The sequence below is a fragment of the Vigna umbellata genome, chromosome 3, assembly GCF_029865625.1.
Source record: "Vigna umbellata cultivar VRB3 chromosome 3, Vumbellata_1.0, whole genome shotgun sequence".
Taxonomy (NCBI): domain Eukaryota; kingdom Viridiplantae; phylum Streptophyta; class Magnoliopsida; order Fabales; family Fabaceae; genus Vigna; species Vigna umbellata.
The window spans coordinates 1,466,187-1,480,079 of NC_142167.1; the positions used below are offsets into that span (position 1 = coordinate 1,466,187).

Sequence of the window (13,893 nt, forward strand, 5' to 3'; positions counted from 1 at the left end):
TAAATAATTTATTTTTTGATAATGTTTGGAGGATGAAATTATTTATTTATCTAAAAGATAAAAAGAAAAAGATGAATTATTATTAGCGTGATATTTATGGGGAAAGAGGATATTTTAGAGTGGAATTCCAATCATTCATAGCGATGGCTCTCTGCAACTTCTTCTTTGCTCCCTCTCTTCTGCATCGTCCCTCACATCTTCCTCGTCAATTTTTGTGTGCCAAAGCTTCCTTAAGCTCTTCCTCCCACGAATCTAAAGCACAGCAGAGTGTTTCTTCTGGAACTTCCGCCGCCACCGCTCCTTCTTCCTCCACTTCTTTCGTCGAGTCTAGGCCCCCTGACCCCGCCTTCAACTACACCCTCGCCAACCCCAACGGCAGCCCCCTCGTTAGGTTCGTTCGAGCCACCGAGTCTTCCATTGAAAGGGTATTTCTCCATCTTTCTCTTCTTTTCTGTCATACCACTGCATTTTTCATAGAGAAGAAAAAGTTTTAAATTATTGAACGAAGATTCTTGTATTAATATTAATATTCGTATAATATATATATATATATATATATATATATATATATATATATATATATATATATATATATATATATATATATATATTATATTTTAATAATCTGGAAGTCACTTCTACAAACATAAAATGTATTTTTGATGGGGGTGCAGGAAGCAATCTGCACCTCCGTATATCTCACTATACACTGTGCATGGAGTAGTGAAATAACTTGTCTTTATTCTCTTCCTTTATCTTCTTTCTACACCAGTCTCATCCCTTTTTTCCTCATTCTTTACCTTCTTTTTCCTCTTATTCATTTTCTTCTTCCTATACCAGTCTTGTACTTTTCTCTTGTATTTTTCTCCTTCGCTCTTCATTTTTTTTCTTCTTTATGTTTATTGAAAAATACAGTTTAGATTATCCAGAATGCGTTTTTTTATTTTGTATCGTGAATTGCACAATTTAATATTATAAGTATTTTGGAGGATGAGAAAGTGGATGATAGCAGATCTTAATCCTTCTTAACTGTCAAAATAAAATAAAGTGGTATTATGCATATTCTGTTTTGTAATTAAAAGGTTTTTTATTATGTTGAGCAGGTAATTTTCGACTTCCGTTTCTTGGCGTTATTTGCTGTTGCAGGGTCATTGGCAGGGTCACTCTTGTGTTTTCTAAATGTAAGCTCTCTCAATACCCTACATCTTTAAACCAGCCTGGTAATGCTAGTAGGTTCTTGAACCCACTATATATGTCTCTACAGTTTCCCTAATAGACTGGCTTATAGACTAATAGAAAAATGTTTTTTTTTTACACTGAATGCACCACTTAACAACTCACTTTTAGGAGTGTTTTGGTTATTAAAACAAAATAACTTTTATATTTGTAAAGAAAGAAAAAGATTGAAAGGTAAAATAGTAGAGATAAAGTGTACCTGAATATTTGTTAGGTGTCAAAATAATAATATCCAGACTAATATTGTGGTTGGTCCAATGAGTTTAGGCATTTGGTGGGGCATTGATTACAGAATTCCTTCTAATAATGTTTGAACTTTATTTAACAAGACCTTAAGAATGATGAGAAGAATTTTTCTACTAATTAAATCATTATTTTTTATAAAAATGATTAATTTATATTTTAAAACTTTAATTTTTAAAATGAAATAAGAAAAATAAGTGCTATTTCATTAAAATATAAGGAAAACTAATAACATTTATCAAAACATTATCATTTATTAAAAATATAGTAAAGATGAATGTTTACTTAAAAGAAGAATTAGAATGCTGTTCTATTAAAATTATAAAAGAAGTGCGTGTCTGTTTTAAATGCAAAAAGAGTGTGAGTGTTAGATTTCATGACAAAGGGTAGTTCATTTTACCTTTTTGTTTATTTATATCCTAAAACCTTCTTATAAATTTTAAGCTACTTAATTTTCCTTCTAGAACTGTTTAGGTTGATCCTATCACCTCCCAACCACTTTAATGTAGGTATTTTGTAGTTATACTTAGATCTTATCACCATTGGTATGAAACATAAATTATGTCTCTTTATTAAGTGAACAACCTTACTTTGCTTTAGATGGTATCACCAATGTGACTGAAAAACATTGTATCATGTTTGTTGGAAATTTAAATGGGTCTAAGTACTACATTGAATAAAATGTGAGAAAGTTAAATATCATATATAAGAATAAATACTTATGAACGTATTGTTTTCTGATTTCGGATTTAAAGTAATATCAATATCTTATGGAAGTTAGAATCATATCTCATGCCGTAACTTTCCAATAAATCATCTCAAAAGACCATGTTTATATACATAATGTCCAAATACGTCTTTAACCCTAGATCTATAAGATTTTCCAAATTTAGAAGCTACAATTATTTTGATCCTTCAAATTGAAAAAGAAAAATTAGTTCCTCAAATTTATTGACTATGACTAAAAATAATTTTGAAAAAAAAAATATTTTGATGTCTCCAGTTTAATATTTAGACATTAGATATATTTTTATTAATGAGGAACTATTGTTTTTTTTTAATTCGGCAGACTAAAATCAAATTTATTTTAAATTTCAGAGAGTAAACATATAATTAAGTTTACAGTTAATCATGATGACAAACATTGTCGTACATATATCTGACAATACTGGATCATTTTAGGGTTGTATTTACATTATTGATGCATACAAAGTCTATTGGACAAGCTGTGTTAAAGGAGTTCACAGTGGACAGATGGTTCTGCGGTTGGTTGAAGCAATTGGTAATTTATTGCTTTTCTGAAGGGGAAGCCCTTTTTACTTCTAAATTTGGTCCCAATTTCAGATAAGATTATGTTTACTACTTGCACTTAACCGCTTTTACTTGCTGCTGCAGATGTTTATCTTGCTGGTACAGTTATGTTGATTTTTGGTATGGGCTTATACGGATTGTTCATAAGCAATATTCCTCCTGATGTTCCACCTACTGTAGACCGTGCCCTTACAGGGTCCTCTTTGTTTGGAATGTTTGCTATGAAGGTAAATTACATAACCCTAAAATAGTAATAACTATACCACACTTCTCTTATATTTTTATTATCAAGAACATACAAATGACATTCATTTTAGAAAATTGGTATTTTCAGTGTAAAAGAATAGCGTGGTGATGAGTTAGGTGATTGTTCTAGTCACTGTCTTTGTAGTTAATGTAAGGAGAAAGCTGTTGAACTCTATGTTCTTTAGGTTGGGAACTCATTGACAATAATTGAGTTGTATGTTGACGAAATGGTCTTTAAATCGACCATCATTGAACAACATACCCAACATCTTGAGAAGGTCTTTGATAATGTACGCCAACATGACAACATAACATGTGTCAAAGGAAGATAACTCATATCATGAAAACGGAAAACAAAACCATAACATGAAAAGAAAAGAATAGTAAAGAGAAACAGAGTAATTTTTTTTAGTTGTTGCACAATCAAATTGTATTTCATACTCTAAATCATTTTTAAGGGTAAATTCATGAGAAATGACAACTCATTTGTTAGCAAAATAATATGTTCCCACTACGTATAGAGTATAAATTTTCCAAAATAAGAATAAACCCATGACTGAATATTATTATTGACACAAGTAAACTAACTTGTTAAAATAAAAGAGACTGGGGCATAAGCTGAATCCCTAGTGTGTATAGCACTTAAGGTTATGCATTTATAAATAGAAAAATACAAAGAGATGAACCCAAGCCCATTATATCTAACACTTCCTAGTACATATAAATTACATGTAGCGACTTGTTACAAATATAATCAATTATGATAATGATTTAGCAAAAACATCTTCTAGTTTAGCAAACTCATACATTTTGGAGATTGAGGTAGCACAATCCAAGAATGGAATCATTATTTGTTAAAGAAGTATGCATTGGATATTTTGACATGTTAAAATAAGGGAGAGAGAGATATAGACTGCATCCGTAATATATTATATAGAAATTTACAAACAAATGAGTCTAAGCCAGTTACATCTAACATAACTTAAATAACTAAACATTCCATTAGTTTAACAAAAATAAAGCGCCCTGGGACTCCTTTATGTGCCCCTAAAACACATAAAACACAAATAAGGAGATCAGTTTTCTACATTTCCTAACTTTTTTTCAATGATAAACTCCAACAAAGCCAATGTCACCTAATGATATTATCTCATAAATTTTCTTAATCCACCGTCTTTCAGTTTTATGTATATTTATGGCAAGCTTTGTTCATTTTCTAGCATCATTCAATGCTAAATACTATCCAACTTCCATTTAATTAATTGACATGATTTTTATATATTGGAAAAGAAAGTGAATGTATTAGTTATCTTTTTCAGGAGAGGCCTAAGTGGATGAAAATATGCTCACTTGATGAATTGAAAACAAAGGTGGGACATGTTATTGTCATGATTCTTCTGGTAAAGATGTTTGAGAGGAGCAAAATGGTTACCATTGCAACTGGATTGGATTTACTAAGTTATTCAGTTTGTATTTTCTTATCGTCTGCATCTTTGTATATCCTCCATAACCTACATAAGTCAGACTAGAATGTAATTGATAGTGTAATATTATAAATTCGTGATCCAAATCATTGAAAATTGAAACATGAAACCATACTTGAGTTTGATTACTTACTGTGAAGTGTGAAAACATATTTCTATTGCATTCATGATATAACCTAGTTTTACCCTTAAAATGAATTTGAAACTTTGAATCGGTAAGTCTCTGTTGAGAAATTGTAAGATTGATAAAGGAGAGCCGATACGCATTCTTTTTTTTTACTCTCCACCTCTCAAAGTTCTTAAAATTCATAAAGTTCTTAAGAATGTTTGTTCAAAATCAATTTATGACGATATCAAACCCCCATAAATTGTCTCAATTCATAAAAATATTATATTATTTGAGAAAAAAAAATAAACAGCTGTAATAACAAAAATTAAATATTTAAGCTTCTACAAATTATTGAATTTGCAAAGAAAATGCCTCGTATACATACATTGTTCTCGGTATAATTTTAGAATAATTATTTTAAAAGTCAACAAAACTTTATATATATCTTGATCTATAATTTGATTATAGTGTAAAATCAATATTCAATGTGAACTCATAGCATACTTTTGTTTTACATTAACGAGATAAAATATAAACATTTTTTTATTTCCTTTGAGAAACTATCGTTTCGTTAATTTAAGCTGCCACATTTTTAGAACAGAAGAGACAAATGTGATAATGAATAATTTGGCCTAACATAGTAGCCATAGCACACTGCATAATTGTGTCAATGATATCCACAAAAGTAGATACTTTTTTCATGCCTTTTGTTTTGCCCCACACAGCAGACACTATATTTGAAATATCTGTCTCAGTTGTTCTTCCATGGCCTAAGTTAGAATATGCTCATCTCCAGCATGTCCCTTTCTTCTCTTCCCACCTTTCCAATGCACCCTTCTCTTCAACCTACTAAGTTTGGCACCAACAGTGATACAGCAACAGAAGCAGTTACACTGGTCAATGCTGCTGTCCAGACAGAGGTGTCTGTAATTGGAAACAGTGAAAATGGGAGCATAGTTGGGTTTAGAAAATCTTGGTTTTTGAGCTCAAGGGAAGAAGCAGAGCTTTGTTTAGGTCTCAGGGTATCCTCGGATAACACACAAACACCACAAGTAATAAAACTATTTGGCAGCTTAATTTTCTTCCTAAGATGTTTTTCTTCCCTTTATGAGATTCTCCTGTTTATGTATTTATTATATAAGTTCTACACTGCATATCTGTGGTTAGAAAAATATCTACGGGAAAACTTTTTCATAAATATTGTTAGATAAAAAGAATGAAACTAAGGTTTTTACATCAAGGGATTTTGATGGTGGCTGAGTTGAGTTTCATTTCAAAAGGAATCATAATGTTTGTTTGTATTGCATAATAACTAGCAGCAGGGAGCAAAGACTGAAGTTGCTAAGCCAAAAACCAAAGGGCTTGAAGAGCCTTCTGCAATCACAAGAAGGTCCGTACTTAGTCTAGATAAGGCTCTGTGCAATGAAAGACAAACAAAAGAAAGACTGGCTCATGACTATCGCGGATTAGTTACCTCTATTGCAGCAGGGTATCAAGGCAAAGGATTAAGCCTTCAAGACCTCATTCAGGTGCCTCTTTATTTTAGTATTTCACTATTTGTTACATTTCTTTACAACAGTAGTTCTAGAAATCCAAATGTGATCTTAAGTCACTTATCGAATTAAATAGAAATAAGAAAATTGAACTCCCTGTAAAAAAGAAGATCTATAATCCTAATATTTTAAAGTTTTTGATTGAAAGTGACGTCAATCCTTTATATAGATTGAACTCAGATTTTATTGGTATTGTATTTCTTTTGTGAATCTCCTTTTAAAGATTCATTGACGATATTAGAGATTCATTGATGATATTAAAGTCAATTATTTGTTTTGGTAAGTGATGTGATAAACACGTTGGTGGTATAACTAATCTCCCTTGAAAGACTTGTCAACCAGTCCTTATTTGTGTCATAGAATAATTTTCAATTTGATCTCTGCACATGAATAGTTTTGATAAGTTTTTGTGTATTGGGACCAAATTTTCAGAATCTCATACACTTATGGAACTAAATTAAACGTGTAAGCTAAATTATTTTTCCAGGAAGGAACCATTGGACTTCTTAGAGGAGCAGAGAAATTTGAGCCAGAGAGAGGATATAAACTATCCACATATGTTTACTGGTGGATTAAGCAAGCCATTATTAAAGCCGTAGCCAGAAAGTCCAGATTAGTGAGATTACCGGTGAGGCTTTGATTCATCTTGTTCTTACTTATTATCCAAAGTGTTTGAGTAATAAACTAATTTATGAACAATAACATAACATAAGATTTTTAAAGCAGCTCTTGACACAGAAAGACTTAAAAAGTGGACTAGTTATTATGAATGGTTGGTTAGTCTGTGATTTACAGGGTGGCAAGTGTGAGATGGTGGCCAAAGTTGCTCAGGCCAACAATATCTTGAGCACAACACTGAAGAGAAAGCCCACATACGATGAAACTGCTAAAGTGCTCAATGTGAAGGCTTCCACTGTTAGGCTTGTTTCTGAAAAGAGCAGAGCACCAATTTCATTGGACAAAGTTGTAACTGATTGTGGCCACATGACACTTCAGGTTTAATAACTTATTCACTCATATGTAAGTTATAACATATTGTATCAATTTCTTGTTAGGATACAAACAAAGTCTCACGTAAGATAAAACAAGAGATGGATATGAGTTTATATACATATAAGATACCTCTGTTAATGAAAGACTTTTTAGAGTAATATCAAAAGCAAATCTTTGAAGACTTGGCTTAAGTCTCATTCTTGTTGTATCTCTTTCCCAATGAACCTCTCCCTTAATAAACCTCACACTTTTGATTGGTTTTTGTTTATGACTCTTCATTCTTATATGATTCTTAACTTCTTTATTCTATATTTAATATTAGATTCACAATTAGATTTATAATAGACTTAGATTATTTTTAGTAAAAAAACATCTGATTTTAAAAGTAAGATTTCAGTTACTTCTGCAAACTTGGTGTTGGAATATTTTTTATTGGGATAGACCAAGAAAATTAGCCCAATACTAATTTCAACCTAAAATCTTAAAGCATGGTGTTTAGGGTTTTGTTTTTGTTATATACTATTCAACTTCGTGAACATGGAACTTTCAATTTATACTTGAATTCTGAGCACTCAATTTAGAAATTTATGTTTAACATGTTGATGAAAACTTTGATCAGGAGATTATAGCAGGGCCAGAGGACATGACTCCAGAGAAGATGGTTAAGAAGCAACTAATGAAGGAGGAAGTGATGGATCTTCTTAACACACTTAGCAAGAGAGAAGCAGAGATTGTGACATTGCACTATGGACTGAATGGAGATACCCCTCGCTCTTTCAAGGAGATAGGAGGAATGATGCAGTTGTCAAGGGAGAGAATCAGACAGATTAATGGAATTGCATTGTCAAAATTGCGACAAACCAGTATTATAGATGATCTCAAATTCTATCTTGTATAGAAAAATATTACTGAAAAAGAAGAAATTAAAATCAATGTATAGAAAGCATGCATGTTAAACCAAGTGTTCACTATATGTCAATGTACAATTTTACCACGAACCAAAACAACTGTTATATTAATACATGGAAATTTATACGTTACTCAGTTCCACAAATACTTTCTACAATAATTATGGAAAATACTTCTAGATTCTAGAAAATTATAAATTCTAGATTCTAGAACATTGTTGGGAGGTATGAATGTATCTATAGGACCAATCTAATGAAACCTCAAAAATACATATCATTACAAATATACAGCATGGAAATAACTCATGATAAGGCTTGTGCAAAGAAGGGTTTTATTGTATAGTTAAGATTTTCATAAAATTTTGAAAATAGTGTATGATAGACTTTGCACTGACAGTTTAAACTGGACAGATTCAGTCTCAAACTGTTCCTCTTGACGCAACTTTCAGTAATGGTCAAAAATACCTTTTACACCCTTTATGCACCAATCTTACACATTTCTTATACTCATTTTACACTTCTTACATCTTTTTTACCCTAGTCTTACACTCTACACTGTATACTCTACAACCTTTTTATATCATTCTTGCCACCTTCTTACCCTATTTCTACATCCTTCCAACAATCTTTCTACAACTTTTCTATTTTCTTCCTACAACCTTCTAACATTCTTTCTACATCATTTTTACACCTTTCTTACACCCTTTATACACATTATTACACTCTTTCCTATTCTCTTTCTACACAATTCCTACACATCTCGTACACCCTTCTTACAATCCTCATACACCTTTCATACACCTTTTTTACACCCATCTTACACTCTACACCCTACAACCTTCTTATCATTATTCTTACCACCTTTTTACACACTTTCTATATCCTTCCAACAATCTTTCTACAACTTTTCTTACACCCCTTCTACTACCTTCCGACATCATTTCTACACCTTTCATACACCATTTATACACCCCTCCTACACCCTTCATATACTCTTCATATTCTCTTTCTACATAATTCTTATAGTTCTCTTACACCCTTCTTACATCCTTCCCACAGTCCTTATACACTTTTCTTACATCTTTCTACTACACCTATCTTACATCCTTCTTACACATTTCTCACACCCTACATCCTTTTTACACCTTTCTTACACTCTTTCTCACCCTTCGTACATACTTTCTCACCTCTCGTACACTCTTTCTACACCCTACTTCGTACACCATTCTTACACTCTTTCCACACCCTTACTACACACTTTTTGCACCCTTCCTACACCGTACACCTCACACTCTTATTACATCCTTTGTATATACCTTCCTACACGCTTCCCAAACTCTTTTACACCTATCATGCACCTTTCATACACCTTACACTCTTTTTACACCCTTCATACACCGTTCTTACACTATTTCTAAACTCTTCCTATATCGTTCATACACCCTTTTATACTCTTCCTACATCCTTCTTACACACTTTCTACATTCTTCTTACAACTTTTCTACACCTTTCTTACAACTTTCCTACACTTTTTTTCACAATTTCTACATCATTATTACACCTTTCTTACACTCTTCTTACATTCTTCCTACACACTTCGTATACTCTTCCTACACCCTTTCTAAACCCTTCCTACACTCTTCCTAAACTCTTCCTACATCATTTCTACATAATTCCTACACTCTTTCTACAATTTTTCTTACACCCCTTCTACAACCTTCCAACATCATTTCTACACCTTTCATACACCATTGATACACCTCTCCTACACCTTCATACACTCTTCATATTCTCTTTCTACATAATTCTTACACTTCTCTTACACCCATCTTACATCCTTCCCACAGTCCTTATACACTTTTCTTACATCTTTCTACTACACCTATTTTACATCCTTCTTACACCTTTCTCACACCCTACATCCTTTTTTCACCTTTCTTACCCTCTTTCTCACCCTTCGTACACTCTTTCTACACCCTACTCCGTACACCATTCTTACACTCTTTCCACACCCTTACTACACACTTTTTGCACCCTTGCTACACCGTACACCTCACACTCTTATTACATCCTTTGTATATACCCTTCCTACACGCTTCCCAAACTCTTTTACACCTATCATGCACCCTTCCTACACCTTACACTCTTTTTACACCCTTATACACCCTTCATACACCATTTTAAACTCTTCCTATATCGTTCATACACCCTTTTATACTCTTCGTACATCCTTCTTACACACTTTCTACATTCTTCCTACAACTTTTCTACACCTTTCTTACAACTTTCCTACACCTTTCTTCACAATTTCTACATCATTATTACACCTTTCTTACACTCTTCTTACATTCTTCCTACACACTTCATATACTCTTCCTACACCCTTTCTAAACCCTTCCTACACTCTTCCTAAACTCTTCCTACATTATTCCTACATAATTCCTACACTCTTTTCTACACCTTTCGTACACCATTCCTGTACTTTACCTACACCCTTTCCACAATCTTCCAACAGAAAATTTGACTAAGTCGACCTTGGCCAGATTTTAGTGAAATTTAGCCGAGTCGTTCCATTCCAAAATTTGGCGAAATTTAGTCGAGCCATTCCTGGTTGAAATTTGGCAAAATTCGGTCAAGTCGACTATGACCCAAATTTGACCAAATTCGGCCTAGTAGGCCCCAAATGAAATTTGGCTAAGTCGACGTTACCGAAATTCGACCCAATTCACCTGATTTTACCCTAGCCTGAATTTGGGAGAATTTGGCTAAGTCGTCCCCAACCAAAATTTTGTCGAATTCGACAAAGTCAACTCTTGGAAAAATTCGCAAAAATTCAACTGAGTCGTACCGTCGTCGAAATTTGGCTAAAATTTTTTCGAGAAGGTTGGCCTGGGTCAACGATTGAGACTGGTGCAACATGGGATGAAGATTGAGATTGGTCTACCTACTTAGGCTAAAGGTCGACTCATGTCGACTCAGAATGAAGTTCGAGATGGGTCAACGTGGATTGAAGGTCAAGATGACTCTACCAGGACTAAAGGCAAACCTTGGGCAGTTTGATTGAAGGTCAAGACATGCTTATTCAAATTAGAAGTCGAGATGATAGGCCAAAAGGCCAAACGGGTCAAGTTGAATTGAATGTCAAGTCGAGCCAACCTTGTCTATGTTCAAAATGGCCCAACCCAAGGTAAAAGTCGAGATACATCGAGACTGACTGACCTAGGAATGTCAATCAAGACAAAATGTGAGATGGTTCGGGTTACGTCGAAATTGAAAATAATTTGATTCTTGCCCAACGTTGAGACGAGCTTGCCCACTTTGAAAGGTTGACTTATGTTGAAAGTTTAAAGAGGTTGACTCAGACCTAGTCAAGATAAGTCAACCAAAAAAAAGTCGGGAAATTGAAGATAACGTAGTTCTTGCCCAAAGTTGAGACAGTTTCCCTATGATGAAATCGAGATTTGTTGACTTATGTCGAAACTTTAGATGGGTTGACCTAGACCTACTGTTAAGATAAACCTATCCAAGGTTGGGACGGGTTGACATGAAATCGAGATGAGTTGGATTAGATCGTAGGTTTAAATGTCTTGACCTTATTTAAAGAAGAAAAGGTTTGGACTGGACTAAAGATTGGAATGTGTTGGTCGGAACTAGGGTGCAATAATGGTTAGAAAAAAGCTTAGGATCAGAAGGGTTGGATTTGGCTAAGGACTTAATCTGATTCTTACCCCTGGATTCGGGGCTTCTGCCTCTTGTTGCATGTCTTCGCGAAACTCTCGTCCACCTTCCATAACCTCATGGTCATCATGACAACAACACTGCCCATCGTTAACAACAGCACTAGCAAGCCAAATGCCACGCCCTGCACCAGTTCCATGTCCCTTAAGAACTCCATGCAACTTTCATTTTCGTCCTCGTTCATCCATGGTCATTGGCTGGAAGAGAAAGGTCAGAGCAAACATTGGTTGGAACAAGTGCCACCGTTGAAAGACCTATTTTTATTTTCCGGTAACGGATTCCACGGCAGAGTGGGTGCATGCAGTAACAAGCCCCCTCCGACAAATACACCATATCATTGAAAGTGTGTACAAACAATTCAACTAGCCATCAACAATTCAATCAATGTCGACCCTAAGCAAAAATTTTAAATTTTTTTCCATATTTTCATATATTCAAAGAAAAATAACGCTATTTTTATAAATTCGCCTATTTACCATTGTGATCTTAAATTTTATGTTAAGATTAGAAAATATTTTTATATTTATAATTAGGATTCCAAATTTTATACCACATTAATAAGAGTAAAATAAATAATGTATATAAAAAACGATTATGGAAAGGTTACTAAAAGCAATTATCATATTATATATATATATATACATACATAGAGTTAATTAATTTGTACAACTCACTGTTAAATTTTAATTGACAAAAATATTTTAAATTTTGAAGTTAAGAGTATTAAAAATAAAAATTATTAAAATATTTTTATGTTATTTTATAAATAAGATTTTTTTTTTCAACATATTCGAATTTAAATAAGTTACTAAATATATATATATATATATATATATATATATATATATATATATATATATATATATATATATATATAAATTAAAATGTTTTTTTAAGTATAACCCGACAGTCGTTTTTTAATGGTTCTTACAAAACAAGTCAAATTTATGTGTCACATGTTAAATGACAGTGCTAACTAGGAAAATAACAGATAGAGTGAGAGTGAGTTTCTTATCCGTTATCCATGATTTTGGCAGTGTCGGCGTTGGGAAGATGGAGTGTCAGCAATAGCGAAATGTTTATGGTTGAGGGTGGTGCCTGTAATTTCGGAATCGGAATGCGAAGTGCCAGAGTGAGGAACGGCGCGAGCCGGAGTGAGGTTGCCGGAGTCGTCGGAGTGAGGTTTGATGGACCGGTGCCCCTAAACGGCGACGTTCTGGAGAAGGAAGTGCTCTTCGAGCAGTGCGTGACGCGGACTCTATCTCCGGCGTTGACATTGGAGGAGGGGCTCGAGAAATTGAAGGACGCTCTCCACACGTTGAAGTTGCAGAGGCCTCCTTCCTCTACTGGATTCCTCCGATTTCAGGTCGCAGTCCCTCCTGGTTCCAAGGCCTTAGCTCTCTTCTGCTCTCAACCCCTCTCCTCCTCCGTCTTCCCTCTTGCTTACCTTTCCAAGCACAATGCCGATCCTAAGTCGCTCTACGTCAACGGAGCCCGCGGCGTTTGTGCCATCGGTGCCGCTGTTTCCTTTCTCCCTCCAACCTCAAACCACCGCACTTTCGTCAATAGGTTTTTTTCTGTTAATATTCCCACTCTCTGCATTATTCTATTTGGTTAGAATTATGAACTAATCACGGACTAGCACAAACTTTTCTTTCTGCAGATATGTGTCATCTGATTCCACCAATGTAGTGGCCTATGGTTTTATGGATGTTAATTTGGATGATGGTAATGTGAGTCACCAGGAAGGATCTTTTTGGTTTTTCATCCCTCAGGTAATGTTAATCAACAGTTTAATAGCTTTTGAATAATTCTTTGTAATGTACCCTCATTGTCACGGGCTTTGTTTGGAGAATCTTCTCCATAAGCCTTTTCAGAAAAAAAAAGAAGAAAGAAAAATGAAATAGGCTTCTCCACAAGCTAATTTTGGCTTATACGTGAGCTAATTTGTAGAAGTTATTTTTTATTAACTTCTCCCAAATCTGAATTTTATGTCATGCATAAACTAGTCTTAAGTTATGGAGAAACTAATATCATTTTTCTCTTTTATAAGTGGTTATAATGGAGTTTGC

General features: G+C 33.9%; 3 protein-coding genes across 10 annotated transcripts in view; all 3 read left to right on the forward strand.

Annotated features, from left to right (window-relative positions):
• The first annotated feature begins 110 nt into the window (after positions 1-110).
• Positions 111-4,652, forward strand: LOC124835475 (uncharacterized). Its single transcript, XM_047310397.2, has 5 exons — positions 111-425; positions 1,104-1,181; positions 2,662-2,761; positions 2,875-3,017; positions 4,356-4,652. Exons 1-5 carry the CDS (start codon positions 144-146, stop codon positions 4,563-4,565), a joined length of 813 nt encoding a protein of 270 aa, XP_047166353.1. The 5' UTR covers positions 111-143; the 3' UTR covers positions 4,566-4,652.
• Positions 4,653-5,370: 718 nt separating this feature from the next.
• On the forward strand, positions 5,371-8,215 carry SIG4 (sigma factor 4). Of its 2 annotated transcripts, none has more exons than XM_088109780.1 (5): positions 5,371-5,681; positions 5,946-6,158; positions 6,670-6,810; positions 6,978-7,178; positions 7,795-8,215. In XM_088109780.1, the coding sequence occupies exons 1-5, from the start codon at positions 5,412-5,414 to the stop codon at positions 8,071-8,073; spliced, it is 1,104 nt and encodes a 367-aa protein (XP_087965906.1). In that variant the 5' UTR covers positions 5,371-5,411; the 3' UTR covers positions 8,074-8,215. The 2 variants fall into 2 exon arrangements, with proteins under 2 accessions (XP_087965906.1, XP_087965907.1); XM_088109781.1 differs by having other exon boundaries at positions 5,373-5,681; positions 5,949-6,158.
• Positions 8,216-12,798: 4,583 nt separating this feature from the next.
• Positions 12,799-13,893, forward strand: part of PHYLLO (2-oxoglutarate decarboxylase/hydro-lyase/magnesium ion-binding protein) — a 36,151-nt gene continuing 35,056 nt past the window's right edge. For all 7 annotated transcript variants that reach the window (XM_088109253.1, XM_088109254.1, XM_088109255.1 and 4 more), the window contains exons 1-2: positions 12,799-13,390; positions 13,485-13,596. In XM_088109253.1, coding sequence (XP_087965379.1) covers positions 12,846-13,390; positions 13,485-13,596 — 657 coding nt within the window. In that variant the 5' untranslated portion in view covers positions 12,799-12,845. The remainder of the gene's footprint in view (positions 13,391-13,484; positions 13,597-13,893) is intronic.